Here is a 17,870-nt window from a genome sequence, read left to right as displayed (position 1 = left end):
AACAACTTGAGAGTGAGTAAAAGATGTCAGAATTTTAATTTTTGGGTGAACCTTTCCTTTAAGTCAAAATTTTTTCCTATTATTTTCCCATTTATTTGACACATTAAAAAACAAAAATGGACCAAAAGTTAAACTTAAACCCACTGCTGACTGTTGCATGTTGTGAAACACACTCATACTGGCTTTCATCTGCTCTGAAGAATATAGATCTGTTAGCTGAGTAACAGGAATCACTGTTGTCCATCTCATTTATCTAGCATGGTGGGTGTAATGTTGAATTATCCCTCCCTATCGTAAGTGAGCCGGGTGATGCTGTGAGATGACCTATTATTACTGTCAGTCCTGTGGGAGCTGAGCCATGTGCTGTCTTTCATTAGTTCACACCCCCCTCCCACATGTCAAGGAATAATGGATGAGATTCTGAGACTCAAAGCACAGCATTGCATCATTAGTGGACCAAATGACGTCTACCCTTTTAAGAAGCCCGCATCTGATGAGGTCTACTTTTATACTTGGGGATCTTTAATCTTCATTGCGTTTGACGTTGGGTGATTTTTAACTTAGTACTTAAAGCAGAAATCTGTGGTTATTTGATCAGTAAGGATTTCTTAACTAAATGGCAGCTTTTTAAATTAATTGTAAGGCCTTATTGGCTATGACATGTTTGACTAGGTTGCCAAATTTAGCTAATTTTTGAGCACAGGTTGAGGCAAGGCAGAGATGTACTGTAGTGTTTGATGAAGTACTGGCTTGTATCATATCATCAGTCAGTAAACAAATTGAGGCTTTCTGCTGCACATCTATTCATAGTTTTCACATGATGTTACACCCTCATAGGAACGCCTACCTGGAGGGCAAAACAAGGCTTTCCTCTACTGCCTGCCAGTTATTTTTTACCAGATTTGTGTTAAGTACTACTGTACTAAGACCTGATATTAAAAGACTAATTTCAGTATGCACCTTATTAATGATGCATGCTATATACGCCAAGTAGATGTGCTAAGAATATGAACCCAGCACATTAAATTGAATGTTAAACATTTTCCTATAGAAGACCACTAGAAATAAACAGCTTGATATGTGATTAAGCTTGTTGTGTTCATAAGTATAGAATTCAACAATCGGGTTCCAGAAGGAAAAATTCCATCCATTTTCCCAATAGGGATGTTGTTTTTTAACATTACCTTGGAAACCTTTATAGACAGACATGCTGATTTTAAAGCTAAATTGAAGGTGAAAAAGTACATTATTCATGATGCTGTGAAGAAAATTCCACCAATCAGAGAGCTCGGCAGGAACACTGCTCGCATGAATCACTTTTTTAATGTTGCGATTTACCTCATAGTTGGTTGGTTCGGTTCATGGCCTATAATGCTTTAGCAAAATCTTTTTTGAAATCCCTAAAGGGAAAAATCAATGGGAAAAAATACTCTCAGAAGTGACGCCACAGAAAAAGTGGACTTTGGCCACATCTGTTTGGTTGTACGTAGCATACAGTGAATCATCAATAAAGTGTATACTGACACCTTGTCCTCATCTTGACATCCAATCAGCACCTGCATACAGCCATTTCCTTTTTTTCACTTTTGATAATCCATTACTATCATTTGTAAAGTATATATACATATACAGTGGTGGCCAAAATTATTAGAACACTCACCAGCTAAAAATGGTTTCAAGTCAGTTATTTCTATCTTTTGCTGTAGTGTGTCAGTAGGAAATATCAGATTACATTTCCAAACACTAATTTTACCATTAATTGTAATAATAATCCAGTGAGATTTTGTGCTCCACAGAGATCTGATCTCAACATCATCCAGTCTGTTTTGAATAACATGAAGAAACAGAACAAACTGAGACAGACTAAATCCAGAAGAACTGTGGCATTTTTGCTGGTGAAAATAGTAGTGTTCTACTAATTTTGGCCACCACTATATATATATATATATATATATATATATATATATATATAGTGCTTTATATGGATCACAAGTGCCCAGAACTTACATTTCGTTGTTCTTCAGTTGAGAGGTGATGAGAATACTTGTGACCTAAAACACAGGGAAAATTGAAAGGTCTGTGTATGATAATTCATGCCCTCAAGCTCTCTGCATCAGTCATGTGACTGAAACTATGAACTGATCATGTATTGCATGTTGATCATTCAACCAGACTGCGCCTGTGCTTACTGCCTCTGAGATTTCAAGTGGAAAATGAATGGTTAAGGCTTTGATGGCCTTCGTTTTGGCCAGAACAATGTTCCCTCTGTGTCCGCATGCCTCGAATGCCTCTGTAAGGTGCTGGTTTTCCAGGGAAATGTTTCTGCACCTACTGTATGATTAAAGTTGGATCCAAAATTACTTTCTTCTCACCAGTCCACTGGACTTAATCACCAGGGGTTGTTGCAAACTGCTCCATTAGGAGATTCTTTTGCTTTCACCATTAGCATTCAGGAGGGCAGCAGGTTCAGCTGGATGGAGAAAGTGCCAAGCTCAGCATCTCTCTGTTCGGAGTGAGTGGAGCCATCTGAGCACAGTATGTTTATCCTGGTTTGTTGTTTATTTGGCTCTGTCCCTGGTGTGTACGAGGTGGTCAGTCCTTCATTTTGTCTCACTCTTTTAAGATCTTTTTTTTCCAAAAAATATTTTTTCCTTGTAAGGTTTTCCACTGATTTTGTATTTGATTTGGATTTTTTATTTGCATTGAGAACATATCCTAAGACTATACTGTTTGAGTTCTTACATATTGCAACTAATTTTGTTTGTTTTGGCCAATATGGCAAAAAACATGCCATATTTTTCCTTCCTGTCTGAACAAAGCCTTAAATGGCTCTCAAAACACAACCGGAAAATCTTGGCAAAGGAGTAAATTCTAACCAGTGATGGTCGATTGCAGTCAGTCAGTTAGATGGCCAAAGAGGAATGATTAAATAAAGAACACCACTGAGCGGTGTTATGTCTTTAGCTCCATTACTCTCCTGAATAAATGATGGGGCATTAAATTAACCACATTTGATCTTTCAAAAATGGCGCTGTTACACATTATCACAATGATGTGTGGAGTGAGGTTGGGATCTTTCTGCTCGGAATTAAAACTATATTTCACTGATGTGCATAGATAAGGTTATATAGAATATAGATTGTAAGAGAATGAGAGAGATTATTTTGTTTAAACAACTGTTATATGCACTCTGTTGCACAGTTCCAAAACCTGAGGTGAAAAATTTCGAATATAAATTAAACCGTTATATATTTAATTCAGTACTGAAAAAAAACTTTTTTTAAATGTTTTTGAAAGAAGTGTCTAATGCTCACCAAGGCTGCATTCATTTGCTGAAAAATACAATAATAACCGTAATGTTATATAAAATACCCGTTTCATATTTGTATTTTAAAGTGCAGTTTATTTCTGTGATGTCAAAGCTGAATCTTAAGCAGCCATTTACCTTGTCACATGATCCTTCAGAAATCATCTAATATGCTGATTTGGTGCTCCGAAAATCATTGTGCTGCTTACTATTTTTGTGGATTCTTTCGATGAATGGAAAGTTCAAAAGATTTTTCATGAATAGAAAGTTCAAAAGCATTTGTTTGAAATACAAATCTTAAGGAAACATTATAAATGCCTATATGTATTGATTATCTGTCATTTGTGTGTATACATTTTATTAGAGAATCACTCCAATAGCTTAGCAAAATGGTAACTTAACTGCAAATGTTATGGTTGCTGATGAGGTTCCATGACTAGGATGGCATCAGCTGTATGTAGACAGGAGGCATCTAGGCAGCTCATTAGGTTTTGTAACATTTTTTGTTAATTTTGTATCATAATTAACTTGGACATAGATTGTAATTGAAATTGTAATATTTCAAAATGTGTGAAGAGCTTCCCATTTGTTAAAATTAACTCGATATGGTGATAATAAACTGTAATATTGCAATTTCAAAAAATGACAAATTTCTGAAAAATGTAAAAAAAAATGTTGTGTGTCAGTCATGTTTTTGGATTTTGTTCCTCTACTGTCTCACTTTTTTTCTCCAGATGGCACCACCTTTTGCTTTTAATTAGTGCCAGAGAGGAACTAAAATATCCTGAGTCCACAGACGCAGCCCAGCTCTCATCAGTGGCATTTTAAATCATAGACTGTCTCAAGACAGAGAGGAAGGAGGCGTCTGTAACACTATATTGCTAGCATTTAGCATTGTAAAACAAAGGTAGTTGTTCTGTGAAAAGTGCTTTGTGCCATTTGTCACAACTGCTAAATAGTGCCTACTTTTAATTGGTTCCAGTTCATGGTGCTGAATTTTGCTCTCTGAAACTTTTTTTTATTATGACATTTTAATTAGAGCCATTGTATAAATACCTTACATTGTCCTGACAGTGAGTGTTTCTTCCAAAAAGACATCAAGTGGAAAAATAACAGCATATAACGGCCATGTTTAAGGCTAGAGTAGCTTGTATGATAGAGGAAAGGAACTCTATTTAACTCAGATCTATTACAGTGTCTTTAATCAATCAGAACAAGGTCTTCCTTTAGACGCTTGTGTCTCAGCGTTCTGCTGACTGGGTTTTCCAGTGTAGATGTCCATGGTCTGCAAAAACTTTGATCTCTCCACCCAAGAGGACAGAGCCCTCAGCGAGGGAAAAATGAATAAGGAAACTCATTGGACTTCTGACCCAGTTTATACCCTCACCGATCATGAGCAGTTTATCATGATTATGATAGCTGTCATGGCATGGCAGTCATTTAGTAGTAGGAAGTTAAGCACTTGCTTATTTGTTTTTGATTGCCATGTGTCCCTAAACCAACCTTGTAACTAACTTAAATGGCAGAGAGTGATTAAAAAAAACACTACCAATTAAATTAGCCTTTTTTCCACTTTTAAAGTCTTCTGTTTAATCTCTTATATAAGAAACAAATAGGAGTGGCATGCAATGAATGAGGTACGGTCAGCCATTATCACAAAATTAACCCTGACAGGGTGATCATAACCCTGAAGAAAAGAGTAAATAATTTATTATTATTATTTTTACTTCATTACAACAATCCATCAGCTTAGCAACTAAAATGTCAAATGACAGTGACAATTTAAATGACAAATGACAATTTAACAGTAGTTTTAAAAATATTTGACACTCTGTGCTGCGTTTGACCAATTGGAATAAAGTATTCTAAAGAACGGTGTAATAAATCTAATTTACTTTTTTTTTTTTTTTTTTTTTTTTTTAAATCCCATTATTGTGCAAAGATGAAAAATTCATAATGCAGTCCATTTTTACTTGCACTAACATTTTGCATAATTAATTAGAATGTCAGAAATACAGCATTTGAATTAAAACGTGCCATAGTTTGATTCATACCGCTATTTAACGGCCCTCACAAATGATTGGATCTGGCCACATGACATTATGACTTACGGTAAGAGAGGTCTATTGTTTTCTTGACAGTATGAAGAATTGTGGCCTCTCGTCTCTCTCCATACAATTTGATTGTGGTGACATTTTTGCTCTGTGCCAGTGTAGATTGCAATCCCCATGCATTCTCTTCAGGCTCATTTCATATCTGACGTGAGGTAATGACTTTTAAAAAATGACTTTGGCGTTTATTTGTTGGCGTCATTTTTGTCACTTACTGGCCCAGAGCTTTACAAGCAACATATTCTGCTGTCACATAAACATTTCCCATTGCAATATTTGTTTCATGATCTGCCTTATAAAGGTTAGAAAACACTGCATAAATATGCAGTCATAATGTTGCTATGTCTGCATTTTGGACCCTCTGAAATAACGGATTTCCACATCAGCATTTTGTCATTCTCATTAGCATTCTGAGTGGACTGTGCTCTATGAAGTTGATGCATCTTTTTCCATTCTAGAATTCTTGGGCGAAACGGATCGATGTCTGAAATCAATCAAACATGGAGCTTTTGTCAGAATTCTGTTCACCAAGAATAAGCCTAATTGCACTTGAGCTGTTTTTCCATAAATAATATAGCATCCAAGCATATTTTAAAAAAGCTCTTGTGGTCAGTGTACATAAGTTTGTCATATCTACTTCTGACAGTAGCTACTTCTCAGTGTTTTAATTACTGATCAACCAATACATATTTTTAATGTCTGATGGCAATCAGGATTTATAGAAAGTAGAGTAAAAATGGAAAATGTCAGGTCAGTGTATATCCTTTTCAAAATATCAGTCTTTCATTAGTTGTGATATATTTTTGCCTTCACTGGGCACCAGATATGCTGGTTGTTTAATTGTTTTGTGGTTTAAAATGGTTTAACTGTTTACACAGGTTAAATGTCCTGCAGATTTAACCGTCTCTTTCTTTTTGGATTTCTTGAAGTTGTAAAATTATTTGCAAGAGTGTTTAGGATTCGTGGTGTGAAAATAATCACTGACGGAGTGAACGAGACGCGAGAGAGTTGAGAGAGGGAGACCAAAGCCAGATCCAGCTATTATAAGAGTCTTTGGACTTGTCATTTCCACATAATTTGACACCTTAGAAAGTTGCAGTTTAGGGTTAGCATAACTTTATCTTATCTTATTTAAAAAGAGTTGAACCAATTTTTGATTTTTATTTGTTTCCTTAGCAATATTTGGCATCGCCAGGACTTAAAAAAAGCCCACTGGCAGGTTATCGCTGACCGGTACCACATTCGGTAAGGAAAACGCAAAAAACAACATGATATTATCTGTCAGAAACATTATCAATTCTATCAAAAACAGTAGCATTTAACACTAGTACACATCTGTTACACATAAGGAGCATGCGTTGTACAACCACAAACGTTTTTCATTGTACAAAAAGAGCTAATGCATCCTTTTTGTTTTGCTTAATAGGCAAAAAGTGTCTCCAACAATATTCTTAGAAACAAACTCCCAGCACCCCAAAATTATTACACCACCAACCACAGCAGCTCCACTGTTCTTCCTCCACTCAGACTCTGGTTGTGTTTATTTAGGTGGAAGAGGTCAAGTCCGAACTGTTTGTGGTCTTAGTAAATTCCAGCCTGAAGTGTTTTAAAAATCTGTGAGGTCACATTCACTCCCTCGTTGTAAGGGAGTATTTCTACTCGGGCCTTGTGCAAGGTATTTGGCAGTTTTGAGCAAACAGATGGTCACTGCAATATCTTTTAGTAGTTACAGAGAGAGTGAGTAGGGGGGGCGCTGACACAGCATTGGAACGCTTCCATTTAGGAGGGAGTCAGACACAAACAGCCTGCTAATTTGAGTCAGGTCATGGCAGGGCCTGTTCATCTTCATCATCACCACCCCTCAATGTAGTATATTGTCCATGGTCATCGTCTAGTTACTGAGGTTTAGTATTTAAATAAAAACAACATGATTTAAACTGATTAGATACATGATTTAGGCTTGGTTAATGCCAGCTTGGCTGTAAAATTATATTTGTTATTGTCTTCATGCTGAATCCTCATGCTAATAAATATGTTCTCTTGTAATTAACAGTAAAAATGGTGTTGTGGATACTATACAAAATATTTCATGGATATTATACAAACTATTCTTGTTGGAAAAATGCAGCACCTCTGTCCTGTAAATCAATCAGCTTTGACATCTTACCACTGAATAAAAACAAAATGTCCGCAACCTTTCCCTAAGGCAAAGAGGCAATTTTTATCATTTTCTGCAATTGTCTCTTCACTTGTCAAGGCCCGATGGTGGTCATTTGTAGCGCATCAGTTTGAGGAGCCCTTGATTGCCTGAGGTTACTTTGACCTGAGTATGTAGTGAACATGTTTCAGATGCTAATAGTAGATTGACTCACAGAGGCCTTTTCTGCCTCAAGCCTCAGGTGTGGTCCATTTTAGCATTTTTCAATGAAAACCAGTTATTTAAAAAGGAATCCACCTAGATAGTAATTTCACTTGAGGGTGAAGAATGGTAAGCAGATTTCACAACAAGTTCCAGTTAGTCACACAGATTTGCCACACTGACCAACAAAAAGCTGCTTGGTTTGAAAATCACTTCTATATCAGGGTAATGCATTGCTATGCTATTAACAATGAACCTTTTTTGCCAACAAAAATTAGTCTAAATTTCACTGTTACCACACTTCGAGAGTGTCAGTGATACTGAGGATTTTTATTTTTTATATTTTTTGCTATAGGAGGTTCCTTTTTAACTCAACCTTTCCCTTCTACACTAATCTGAGATGCAAACTGCTGAACCGTTTCCCTTAATGGAGGCTGTTTGTTACCATTTCATGGCAATAGGAAATGAAGCAGCAGAAAAAGAGAATATTGTTCCTAAACTCTCACCCATGTCAGAGCCCTAAAAATATGGTCCAAGAGTCAGTTAGACATGAAACTCCCTCTACATCTGAGAGAGTTTCACGTCAATTGACAGAAACTGATTTTGAACCTTACTGGAAGACATTTCATTTTATGCAGGTGTATATTCTAAATCCATGCAAAATTCCACTAAAAAAGTGATTTTTCTTCTCAAGTGCTTAACCACGTTTACCTACTCCCTTTCAACGGATAATTAAATGAACTGGTGACCCAGCAAAAAGTTGTTATATTTAAAGAGACTGTAGAGTCTTCTATTGCAATGCGACTTGACCGTGGTCTTGTGTAATAGCAGGTTTTCTGTTTCTGAGAGTTCTGTTGAGTCAAGGAACAGCTGACGGCTGCATTTCATCTCTAGTTCATAACAACAATGACTAATCCTAATTATTTTAACTTCCTGCTTGTGTTTATTCATTGTGCCATTTAATGTTTGGATATTAATGGATAAATACATGATGATTTATTTTTCTTTACATTACTTCTTTTCTGGCATGCAAACATTAAAAATGTAAAAAGTCTTTCAGCCACGTCTTACACGACCAGATCAAATTAACCCTATAATTAAGACACCTGGTCTATAGACTACCAGTCCCCTCCTAGATCTGCCACACACACAGTAGTAAATACAGAAGATGCTTAATTATTCAGTAGTTCTCCAAGATGGATTCTCTTCTCATCATGGGAGTGCAAGAATAATTGCTTTCTTTGCAATTAACAAACCCTGACAGCTAGCCTAATTTACAGAAACACAAGCTCATTGAAACTCGTTTTGGTTATGTAAGTCATTTATGTCTTTTAACACGCCCTTGAAAAAGCATATTTTAGTCTGACTTGTAAAATGTTTTTCCTGTTTTTCCTGGAACAACATGGATTGTTTTTGCTAAAGGAGATTAGCTGATGCAAGTGCAACATTGCAGCGTTTACAGATTCGTTACAGATTCGTCACTTCAGCTAATCTATAGGAGAGTCTATCCTAATATTTTTCACGAGCCATTAGGTTATTTCTGAAGTAGGCATTCATGAGACCTAGGTGACGTAAACTTACTCCCATTGCTTTGTTAGTTCCTCTAAATGCCAGATATACCTCTCACCAGCGCAGTGCACATGAAAGGCTGCTGCTGGAGGTCTCTATTCTCTCCCTGATGTCCCTGATTACTCTGAAATGATTCATTTAGCAGATAAGCAAAGGAGGTATTCAGAGATATGATGTACCATGCTTATAAATACGGGAGCCCTCATGAGAGGCAGACTAGAGATGAATTTGGATAATTTTTTAATTGTGTACTTTTTCAACACGACTTGTTTTCTTGAACTTAATTTCTGTCTAGATTAGCTTATGTCCTATTTTTGCAAGTTTTCATTTAACTTTCTGAAAGTGTACTGCGCAGTGATTGGGGCTTACTAGGATTTTTAAGTCTTGTGCTCATCAATGCTATATTTATTTGATTAAAAATACTGTAAGAAACGGTAATAATGTGAAATATTATTACACAACATAACGATAACTGTTTTTTTTTTTTTTTTTAGTAAATTTCGAGATTAAATTTTTATTCCTGTGATGCAAAGCTGAATTTTCTGCCATTACTCTAGTTTTTAGTATCACGTGATCTTTCATAAATCATGCTAATATACTGATATGCTGCTTAAGGAACATTTCTTATTATTATAAATATTGAAAACAGGATTCCTGCGCCTTGCTGAATAAAAATAGTCATTTGTTTCTTTTAAAATACTTATATACTGACCCCAAACTGTTTAAATGCACGTATAAACAATTTCTTAAACATAAAACTTTTAAAGCAGATTTGTAGCAGAAATCCAACAGTGGACAACATTGAAAGCACTTCTCAGTCAGCTTTTTTTTTTCCACGGTGCTTGGATTTGTACAAATGAAAAGCTGTCTCATTAAATGACAGTGTTTTGGCTGATGCCAGTGCTGCACTGGCTTCCCAGATAAGGGTTCCTGAGGCTTAGTCCCTCGCTCACAGAGACTGATAAGCAGGGGAATATCTCAGAGCTGAGGCTGCAAGAAGGTGAATTTATTCTCTTGGGCAATTCAGTGATGATTACTACAGGCACTGTGCCGATCTGGTGACTGGCACACATGAACGCGAGAACGGCTGAGGGTCCACAACTGTTACGCTGGCAGTTTTCAGGTGTTGATAGGATCCACAGACAGAAAGACATCTCTTACGCATTAAAAAAAAAAATCTAAAACATAGTAAAAACAAATGTTGTGAATTGATTATAATTTTCAGCCATTATTCTAGTTTTCGGTATCACACGATCCTTCAGAAATCATTTTAATATTTTGCTGCCCAAGAAACATTTATTATTGTCAGTGATGAAAACGGTTATGCCGCTTACTACTTTTGTGGAAACCATGATAAATGTTTTTTTTCAGTATTCTTTGATGAATAGAAAGTTAAAAAGAACATCTTCTATTTGGAATAGAAATCTTTTGTAACAGCATTTCATCTTTTTATCATTTTAAGGCATTCTTGCTGAATAAAATAATACATTTCTTTAAATTAAACCTCTAACTGGCACCAAACCTTTGAGCAGTATTCAATATAGATAACCACAGTTTGAGTATAAAATGTGAAATTGAATGGTCAGTTTCAGAATTATGGATCTGCTATATTTAGAAGATCTGGAATGGCATTGAGCAGTGACATTGTTGGAAATTGACTCGTTTCTCCACTGCTCCCATCATAAGATTTATGGATGTGCCAGCCGTTTGAGGTGTCACATGGTGCTAATGCTAATCTGCTGTTTGTTTTATGCAGTCCTCTGTGTGATTCTTTCTACAGGGTCTTTGGTGATCAGTGGGATGATAGTGAGGCAGGTTGGAGTCTGGATTGAAGGAGCATGGTGAAGCACCAACCATTACAGGTCTATGAGAGACAGTTGTGTTTGTCATGTCTAACCGGGATCTACGGATGCCGCTGGAAACGCTACCAGCGGTCACATGATGACACCACCAAGGTGAGTTATCATATTCGCCAAATTATCTGGCTGTGATGTGAAGACTTTATTACAGCTCAGATCCCACAGCTAATGTTTTAGATGTCACAGTCTAATTTATCACACGTATGTTATTTGACCTGAGTTTTTATGCGAACAGTTTTGATTCAGGGAAGTGTTTCAGGACAGATTTCCGTGAACAGTATTTAAGGAAGGTTCACACTGCAACAAACAAATTCAAATTCAATATTTCAAACAAGCAAACACTGGCTTAAGTGATTTCAGACTATACTGATACAGCACATTTGTTGTTATGTGGAATCCTTTAGAAAACCATTTAGGGTCATAAGGTTTAAGTAACAACCTATACATAGGTGGATTGTTTTGAAAGCATAATACGCTCTTACATTTACATTTACATTTATTCATTTAGCTGACGCTTTTATCCAAAGCGACTTACAATTGCTATATATGTCAGAGGTCGCACGCCTCTGGAGCAACTAGGGGTTAAGTGTCTTGCTCAGGGACACACTGGCGGTTCACAGTGGATTCGAACCCGGGTCTCCCACACCACAGGCATGCGTCTTATCCACTGCGCTAACACCACCCCAAAAAATTAAGGTTCTTTATTGGCATTCTACAAAGAAGCTTTAAAATTTGTGGACCATTTCCATGGCACAAAAGGTTCTTTATAATGGAAGGTTCTTTAAATTATTAATGTTATTGACATAAAGAAAAAAAAAGTTTCTTTAAGAGCCGTACACAGAAAGGTTCTTTGGGAAAACCAGAATGGTTGTTCTATTGCATTGCTACTTAAAACCATTTTTGGAACCATTATTTTTAAAAGTGTAGGTAAACAAGGATTGGAATTTAATCAGGTCACATGTTGAGTTTCCGTGAAAACTTTTCTGAGAAGATCAAAGTCTCGATTAGTCAAGGGTCATGGCTCAGTATGGGGTCAGAAAATCATTAGTTGATAGTGAACACTGTGTTTCCTTGTGTTCTTTATTCGTCACTTAGATCAATGTGACACCTCTATCACTGTCTTTGTTTTGTGCATAGACAGATGATGTAGTGTAAATATGAGAAAGAAACTCCAGGTCATTAAAAGGTCAGCTGAAGCTCTGATCACTTGGCCAGCCATTTAAAAATGTTCTTAGTGTACAGTATTTATAATCAACATTTGCACTGTAAACATATCAAATTACCAGACCTTATTCAGTAATAAAACATAAAAGTGAGAGGGAAGCATTTAATTACTGATTTAATTACTGATTTTTACTGATTTAACAATGTTCTAGAACTTGAGTCCTTTTGTTTAAGGGTCTTTTGATTGGGGTTTGCTTTAGTAGAGTCAAGTATAAGTAAGTAACGAACATTAAAAGTACTTTTTGTCTAGGATACTGCTTCCATACATTTAATTAAAGGACATGCGCTAAGCATCAGGGGATTTGTGACGTTATTTATGTGTGCTGAAAGAGCCATCTCTCCAGACTGCCAACAAATGGTATTAATCTCATTGCCTAATGCAGTGAGCGAGACCAAGTGTCCACGAGGAGGATGTTCTGCTTTAGTAAAAGACTTTAATCAAAGCATTGGAGGTCTGCATAACTTTACGTTATTTGAATATGTAGCTAGAACAGCAGCTGTGGATTTGTGTGTGTCATGGGAATGTGTGCTTTCATGTTGTACATACTTTTCATTTTCCACTGTAAGTGTAACGCTAATAAACATCCTCTAGTTTATTGTTTTCATTTTCCATGGTCTCTCCAAATAGTTGCAGTGGCTCATAAACACACAAGTGGTAATGGAACACCTACAGTATAGGCCTGTCTTTTCATTCAGTGATTTTTTTTTTTTTAATTAGGCTAATCAAATATGCCTGAAGGTGAATTTATTAATGTTTGCTTTCCTTCAGAGAGAGTTTTGCCTTTGAGCATTACTGTTTTCAGTTGTGTACTCCATAGAGGTCCCTGTGGGAGAAAAGAGTTGGGACACAATTACTTGTCAGAGGATCAGGCTGTAAGATGAGACGCAAGCGAAAGGAGAAGACTTTTTTTTTTTTTGTTGAAAATCAGTGACACAGATTTTGACCGAGAGCTGGAGAGATGGTTGTCAGAGAAACCAAGATAAAGTTGGAGGCTTATCAGTACAGATGCATGTCGATAATGAAAGGAGGGCCATAACACAAGACCAGGGAAACTACATAAATTACGAAAGAATCTGTTGGGAGTAAGTCTGATTATCACTTGCAAACTTTATTTTAAACTATATCCTTGTTATTGGTGCTTACTCATATTACAGACAATAAAATGGGTGAAAGAAACCATGAACTTTAACGTGAACTATATTTTTCTTTTCCTTAAAAAATTATAATCATTTAAATTGCATGATTTTTAATGTAATTTAAAGTGTCTTTGATGTATATAAAATTAATATTATATACAGTATATATAACATGTATGAATTATGCATATAAAATATATAATTGTAAAGGTGTGTTTGTTAATATAGTGTATACAAACACACTTAATTTTATATAATTTGTAATTTAATTATTAATTTAATATAAATATATTGTTTGGACATGGTAATATGATAATACTGTTTTTTTTTAATGCATTTAATTCTTTATTAATTTTTTTACATGTACTATGGCATTCCATCGTATTTAAGTGAATACCATGATAATTGCATGCGATAATCATCCCTTTCTGTTTTATATCAAATTTCTGTAGTATTTCTATTCGAAACCATTGGCCTTCCATGGTACCATGCTCAGGGTTAGGTGTGTGAGCTTGCTTTTTAACCTTTTGTTGGAATTAGAACATAGTGTGTCAACTAGATGGAGAGATGCATCAGATCTACAATCAGAGTGCAGTTGGATCAATGCCTACTTTAATAAAATGAACCATAACAGATAAGTTGTATATTTCCAACTCCACTAAAGAAGACTAAGCCATTGCCCTAGTTTCCTGTTGTTCTCTGGCTCTCAGCTGCTTGTACCGTGCTGTCAGCAATTTCGGCTCAGTCTTGACTGTCCGCAGCGGGAGGCCTGACCCTGTCCACAGAAACAGCCAGTTCAGCTGTCTGCGAGAGAGAGAGTGAGATAACCGGACCAGAATGCACTGTGATGTCAATTCTCAATGAATACAGCTAATGTAGTTTCCTGTCACTTTTAAATGAAACAGGATATGCTGGTTTTACTCATACATAAAAACTTGACCTTTGTCCCATCCTGCCACAGTTGATAGTTTCAGCTGAGCTGAGAGACCAGGGATGATGCAGAGCGCATCCATATTTCATGATTCCAGACTCAATCTGTGGAACCATTGGAGCGGAGAGATTCTGTCTGGCATTTCAAACTCAATACAAAGCCTTTGTGCATTAACCCCAGTAGAGCATGGTGTACAGTGGTCTAATATGACTAGTTCTGTTGAACTCCTCCTATATGAAGCCTGTCTTGTGTCGGGTAAGAGTGTTTGTGTGTGTAAGAGAGAGAATTGTGTGTTCGTCTCCTGTTTAAGCTGTAAGTTGTGCTCCCCTGAAAAGAGATCCCTCCTCAGTAATAATTGAGAGTTTTTCCATTTACGTATCCCAACACAAAGGGCACGTGAAAAGGAGTGTCATTTTCTCCCACAAGCCCCTGTGTGGTCTGTGCAAACCCAATATAGCTAAAAAAACACAATACCAGCAGCGGCATGTGGTGAAATAACTGTGATGCATTATATACAGTGCCGCTCAACCGTTTGGGGTTGTTAAGGTTTTTTAAAGAAGTCTCTGATGTAGGGCTGGGGGATATATAACTCTCACACAAATGCTCTCTTCTATAGACATGGCCTAACTAAAGCTTCCTGAATGTAACTTTTATCACAATGCATGTACAATGTACAATGTTGTTAACAGGTTAAACATTAGATTGTGTGAGCTCATTCCATTGTATACATCTTCTCACACAAACTACACTAGACTTAAACTGCTCCTAAAAGGTAAATGTAGGTACTTAACAACTGCTAGGTTTAGTGTATGTTACAGTGGTCCACAATTATGGAATGAGCTGGATACTAATTTAAAACAATCTTCTTCATTATCTATATTTAAAAAGAAAATAAAGCAACAACTACTGGAGAGATATAAACCTGAGGGATTCGCGGCTGAGAATTAAATCCCTTTCTCTTGGTACATGGATCATTTCAAAATGAGGTACAAAGGTATCAGGACTGTCATTGTTGTCTGTTTAAGATAACTGTACTCTAAATACCCACAATTTAAAGAATGGTTGCCCTGGTATCTAAAGTTGGACCGCTCACATGATCCTTGCCAGGTAGGTGGGGTGGTGCTGGTGGTGGAATGGACCCCTATTTATAAGCTATTGCTTCTTGGGAGTCCATTTTTTTCACAATAGAACACTATTGTTTTTCCTGATGTAGTAACAAATGCAATGTATGAAATTGTGGAAAAATAAATAAATAAATAATAAGAAAAAATAAATAAATAAATATATATATATATCTAACGATATGATCATGCGCATCTAGTCAGTAAATCTGGTTCCGTGATTAGCGCTAAATTGCCATCACCTGCTTATAATTGGAGCGGCACTTAATAGACAGAGCCGTAGATCACTTACAAGCTACGCAATATCGCGTTCATTATAGAAGACGATTCATCTGGGATAATTAACACGATATTGCGTAGCTTGTCAGTGATGTACGGCTCTGTCCATTAAGTGCTGCTCCATTTGAAAGCAGGTGATGGCGATTCAGCGCTAATCAAGGAACCAGATTTACTGACTAAATGCGCATGATCATATCATTAGATATATCACCCAGCCCTACTCTGATGCTTAACAAGGCTGCATTTATTTGATTCAAAAATACAGTAAAACCGTAGTAGTTATTGTTAAAGATCATTTGAAATAACTTTTTATCACATTGGAAAATGGTTGTGCTGCTTAATATTTTTATGATACATTTTTCACTCTTGCTAAATAAAAGTATTAATTTCTTTAAAAAGATGCTGCCAAAAGCTCTCCGGAGTATCTACACAAAAACTCTCAACAGTTCCCCTCTTTTATCAGTTTTGTTTTTATCTGAGAGAGGTTGACAGCTAACGTTAGTGATTGACAGTAAGGAGTAAATCACAATGTGTGGTACACATGCATCAGTGACGGAGTGTACAGCTAGTTGTTGACTATGCTTCCATTCATACAGCACACATCAACTGAAATCACTCTTAAAATTTGATTGTGAGTCACTGTTTATATAATGGGGCTGTCAATCTCTTTCATAACAGTTTTTTCTATAAACAACCATAGTAAGCCTCCATACAGGACTGCTATCATCTCCTGCTGCAGTGTGAGCATAGCAAGTGTTTGAATGTTTAGCAAACCCTTTTAAGTTTTACTTTTGAAAAATAGTAAAAAATATATATATATATATATATATATATATATATATATATATATATATATTGTGATGGGGTGAAAAAGCACACGACACGAGGATCAAGGTAAGTTCCCCGAAGGGTGGATTTTATTGAGGTGGTAAAGGGAAAAATAGCCAATGTGAGGGGTTCCGGTGCTCAGTGCTCAGCCTTCTCTTCCTCCTTCGGTGCGCAGTGCTGTGTGGGTCCGTGAGGTGGTCCTTAGTGGGCTGGCGGTCACACACTGCCGTCTGGAGGGGAAACACAGAGAATTGTTAGCTGAGTCTTTTGGAGACATCTCTCACCTCGGTGTTCGACGAAGCTGCTTATAAAGCCCGTTTCTGATGGGCCGCAGGTGTGACCGCTCAGCCTGTAATGAGCAGATGCAGGTGTGTCTGCTCCATTTCCAGGGCGACGTTGATGAGAGCTCGGGCCACGCGTCACAATATATATACAGTCGTGGCCAAAAATTTTGAGAATTACATAAATATTGGAAATTGGAAAAGTTGCTGCTTAAGTTTCAGATGAATTGCATAGTCCTTCTTTGCCATGAAAATTAACTTAATCCCAAAAAAACCTTTCCACTGCATTTCATTGCTGTCATTAAAGGACCTGCTGAGATCATTTCAGTAATCGTCTTGTTAACTCAGGTGAGAATGTTGACGAGCACAAGGCTGGAGATCATTATGTCAGGCTGATTGGGTTAGAATGGCAGACTTGACATGTTAAAAGGAGGGTGATGCTTGAAATCATTGTTCTTCCATTGTTAACCATGGTGACCTGCAAAGAAACTCATGCAGCCATCATTGCGTTGCATAAAAATGGCTTCACAGGCAAGGATATTGTGGCTACTAAGATTGCACCTAAATCAACAATTTATAGAACTTATAGATCATCAAGAACTTCAAGGAAAGAGGTTCAATTCTTGTAAAGAAGGCTTCAGGGCGTCCAAGAAAGTCCAGCAAGCGCCAGGATCGTCTCCTAAAGAGGATTCACCTGCGGGATCGGAGTGCCACCAGTGCAGAGCTTGCTCAGGAATGGCAGCAGGCAGGTGTGAGCGCATCTGCACGCACAGTGAGGCGAAGACTTTTGGAAGATGGCCTGGTGTCAAGAAGGGCAGCAAAGAAGCCAACTTCTCTCCAAAAAAAACATCAGGGACAGATTGA

General features: G+C 36.9%; 1 protein-coding gene across 4 annotated transcripts in view; it reads left to right on the top strand.

Moving 5' to 3' along the window:
- gdpd5b (glycerophosphodiester phosphodiesterase domain containing 5b) overlaps window positions 1-17,870 on the top strand; it is a 40,325-nt gene that overhangs the window by 1,461 nt on the left and 20,994 nt on the right. For all 4 annotated transcript variants that reach the window (XR_009424374.1, XR_009424373.1, XM_059514205.1 and 1 more), the window contains exon 2: window positions 11,127-11,301. Coding sequence is in view for 2 of the 4 variants with exons in the window: in XM_059514205.1 (XP_059370188.1) it covers window positions 11,185-11,301 (117 nt within the window). In the remaining 2 variants the exon portion in view is untranslated. The remainder of the gene's footprint in view (window positions 1-11,126; window positions 11,302-17,870) is intronic.

The sequence above is a fragment of the Carassius carassius genome, chromosome 28, assembly GCF_963082965.1.
Source record: "Carassius carassius chromosome 28, fCarCar2.1, whole genome shotgun sequence".
Classification (NCBI taxonomy): Eukaryota; Metazoa; Chordata; class Actinopteri; order Cypriniformes; family Cyprinidae; genus Carassius; species Carassius carassius.
This window is presented reverse-complemented; position numbering and strand designations above follow the sequence as displayed.